The sequence below is a fragment of the Elephantulus edwardii genome, unplaced genomic scaffold (genome assembly GCF_000299155.1).
Source record: "Elephantulus edwardii isolate Elephantulus edwardi_28Jun2011 unplaced genomic scaffold, EleEdw1.0 scaffold00003, whole genome shotgun sequence".
NCBI classification, from domain to species: domain Eukaryota; kingdom Metazoa; phylum Chordata; class Mammalia; order Macroscelidea; family Macroscelididae; genus Elephantulus; species Elephantulus edwardii.
In genome coordinates, this window is record NW_006399753.1 from 1,189,822 (window position 1) to 1,193,380 (window position 3,559).

The 3,559-nt window shown below is 53.2% G+C and overlaps 1 protein-coding gene across 1 annotated transcript in view; it reads left to right on the forward strand.

The window, feature by feature from the left end:
- Positions 1-546: 546 nt before the first annotated feature.
- ZC3H3 (zinc finger CCCH-type containing 3) overlaps positions 547-3,559 on the forward strand; it is a 73,514-nt gene continuing 70,501 nt past the window's right edge. The window contains 1 exon segment of the mRNA XM_006879434.1: positions 547-592. Within this exon segment, the coding sequence (XP_006879496.1) occupies positions 547-592 (46 nt within the window).

Sequence of the window (3,559 nt, forward strand, 5' to 3'; positions counted from 1 at the left end):
TTCCTCGCCATCATAACCCGCGGAGGTTAGCTTCGAACTCAGGCCGCCTGGGATCTCTCTTATTCCAGGGCCTGACATTCAGGGCCTCCGTGGGCCCCTCTGTCAGCTCCTTCTAGGTCCCTTTCCCACTCGACGCGGAGGCCGCAGGCAAAAGACGGCAGGGTGGATTACCGAGGCTGCCGGGCTCCAGTCTCAGCTCCTTGTACTCGATCCTCAGCGGACGTCAGGAGGTGGCAGCGAACATGGTCTTGATGGCCGCCCCGGGCGGGGACTGGCCGCGGTGCTCTCGCTTTCCTATCAGACACAGCTGAGCGACAGCTGTCAGCCTCCCAGCGCACAGTGATGACGCCGCAGGCTCGGTGTGGCGCTGCGCGTGCGCGGCCCCACCTCCCGGGGGACCCTGGGAAGGGGGCGTGGCGTGGCCGTTGAGGAGCGCGCGTCACAGCACCCGCACTTCCGGCTCTGCCCGCCCCGCCCCTTCCGCGGGGACAGCGACGCGGCGAGATGACGTCGCAGGGGCGTGACCGGGCGTCGCGGTGTCCGGTGATGGAGGAGAAGGAGCAATTGCGGCGGCAGATCCGGCTCCTGCAGGGTAGGTGTGGCCGGGGCCCGGGGCGCACGTCCTTGTCAGTCCTCTCCCTCCGCCGGGCGGCTCGTCCGGCCCCGCGTCCCCGGCCAGCGCTGTCAGTGGAGGGGGCGGACGACGGGAGTTTAGAAGAGCTTGGAGCCCGCGGGGCAGAGCCCTGGTCTGGCTTCGAGCCCACGCCGTGCTGTGTGACCCCTGCTTTTACCCCTGGGGTGCTGTGACCCCCGCGGTGCTGGCCCCCCGGGGCCGTCGGCGGTGACGGTGGACTCGTCGCTTAGGAACAGCGGCCGCGCCCCGCCGCCCGGGCCGCGCGTTCTCGGGCGTCCACCGTCCCATCCGCCGCCCCCGCCTGCTCTTGACACCCCTCCTGGCTCCCCTTCTCCACGTTGTCCCCGCCCCCAGTATTCGTGTATCGGGCCTGATGGCACTTTCTAGTTTTTAGACCTAAGCAGGACTTTTTAAACGTTAAAAAAAAAAATCCCTTGTGAAAGTTATTCCGGCACAGGGCGACGTAGAAATCTGGAAAGTGCCTGTGTGTGTCCAGGTGAACCCCCGCTTTAGTGTCCCCAGGTCTGAGTCAGGACTCGTTGGTTCAGCTGTGATTTCCTGAGTTGTTATGGCTGAAGGACCTCAGTGAGATGTGGAAGGTGTGTCCCTGCATCCCGCACCAGTGCAGTCCCCCGTGTGGTCGCCAGCCCTGGTGGTGTGCTGATTTAGTCTCTCAGCTGCCCCTCACAAGGTCTGTAGTTTAAATTCACCAGCCCCGCCACCGCCACCGGAGCAAGGTGTGACGCTTACAGCCCAGCAAACCCTATGGGTCAGTTCTGTGTCCCACAGGGCCCCAGGGAGTCAGAAAGGCTGAGTGGTAAAGTGCTTTGTTTTTGTTTTGGTTATGCCTTTCCTCTGCTCTGTGGCCTAGTGGTAAGAAGCTGCGCTGCAATCTGATGTTTGGGTATTGATCTTATATCCTTACATTGGTCTGCTTGCTCTAACAGTGCTTTGTTGAGTCCTCAGGACTTTCTGTGTACACCCTCATATCATCTGCATTAGCAATTCTTTAACCATCCCTTTGCCAATCTGGATGCCTTTTATTCTTTTGTCGTGCTGCCCTAGCAAACACTTCCAGTACAGCACTGAATAGAAGTAGTGACAGCGGGCATCCTTGTCTGGTCTCTGTTTGCAAGGAAAATGCTTTTAGTCTTTTTCCATTGAGAATGACATTGGTTCTTGGTTTTGCATATATACTTTTCACTAAGTAGAGGAGATTCCCTTCTATTCCAATTTTGCTGAGTGTCTTTTATCAGGAAGGGGTACTGTATTTTGTCATATTCCTTTTCTCCATCAATTGCTAAGATCATATGGTTCTTGTTACTTACTTTGTTGATATAGTGAATTATGTTGATTGTTTTTCTTGTACTGAACCATCCTTGCATACCTGTTATGAATCCTACTTGGTGATAATGAATTAATTTTTTAAATGTGCTTTTGGATTCCGTTGGCTAGGATTTGTTAAAGATTTTTGCCATCTATATTAATAAGAGATATTGGTATGTAGTTTTCTTTCTTGGTAATATTTTTGCCTGGATTTGATATCAGGGCTATGCTTACTTCATAGAATGACTCTGGGAGTATTCATTCTTTTTCTGTTTTTTGAAATAATTTAAGTACAATTGGTGATAGATCCTCCGTGAATGTTTGGTAGAATTGACCTGTGCAGCCATCTGGTCCAGGACTTTTCTTATGTGGAAGTCTTTTTATGACCTGTTCAGTATCTTCTATTGTGATAGATCTGTTCAAGTGTTCAATCTGTCCTTGTCTATCTGGGTGGGGCTTGAGTTTCAAGGAATTTGTCCTTTTCCTCTAGGTTTTGTGCACTGCAACCTTAAAGACATGCAGTTTGAACCCACCAGCTGCTCTGCAGAAGGATGGATGGTCTCCTCCTGTGCTGTTTACTGTCTCTGAAAACCTGCTGGAGGGTCAGCTGTGAGTCGGTTTTGACTCAGTGACACACCAACAACAACTCCTGCAGGGAGGGTAGAGTGATGTTCTGGCAGGGGCGTGATCTGTTGTGCTTGTCCATGTTTTTGCTGAAGGCCAGTCCTGAGTGCCCCAGGCATCAGTTCTCTGACACTTAACAGTGCTCGATAGGAAATACTCAAATGCTCTCCTGCTCTGAAGGACTCCCTTCTTGGTGTCTGTGCCTGCCTGGTCCCCTGCTTGTGAAGGCAACAGAGCTTGGGGCCTTGATCTGTTCCTGTTGAAGTCAGACTTCATTTCAAAGGGTTGGAGACCCAGTAGACTTGCTGATAGGGGAGATCATGCCATAGCGTTCTTTGAGTCGGATTCAATGCCGGAGGATCAAATGAGTCAACTTTAGAAGAAATGCAAACAGAATTGAGGGTGGTGAGACTGACTCATTTAGTTTGAACATTTCATTAGGAAAGGCCAATTGCTAGAAAAAGACATCTGTTTGATGTACAGAGAGCCAGCAAAAATGAAGGGCCCCTTTCTGAGATGGACTGACAGTGCCACAGTGGTGGAGGTGAGCATACCAACGGTCACACACTTCTCTTCCTTAACCAGAGGAGCAGACTCTGTAGCAATCAGAGGACACCATCGGGGGGTGGGGTTCTTAGAAGAGGATACCATGGGAGGGGTTTCTCAGGAGAGGACAACGTTGGGGGGGTGGGGTTCTCAGGAGAGAACACTGTTGGGGCGTTGATGAAGTGGACCTCACGAGATGTGACTTGTAATTGTGGGTATGTGTGCTGAGAACCCTGCTCCTCACGGAAGTGTCATGATCGTAAGGTCCCAGGTACTAGGGTCCCGTGCTGGAGGGGCGGGTGGCACAGGGACCCTCCTCTCTGCTGGCCATGCTGTGCTAGGCCAGGAAGAGGGGAGATGGAAGAGAGAGGGTGCCTCCTGCTGGGAGGGCCATTGCAGGGTATGAGGAGGCCATCTGAGGGCGAGCAT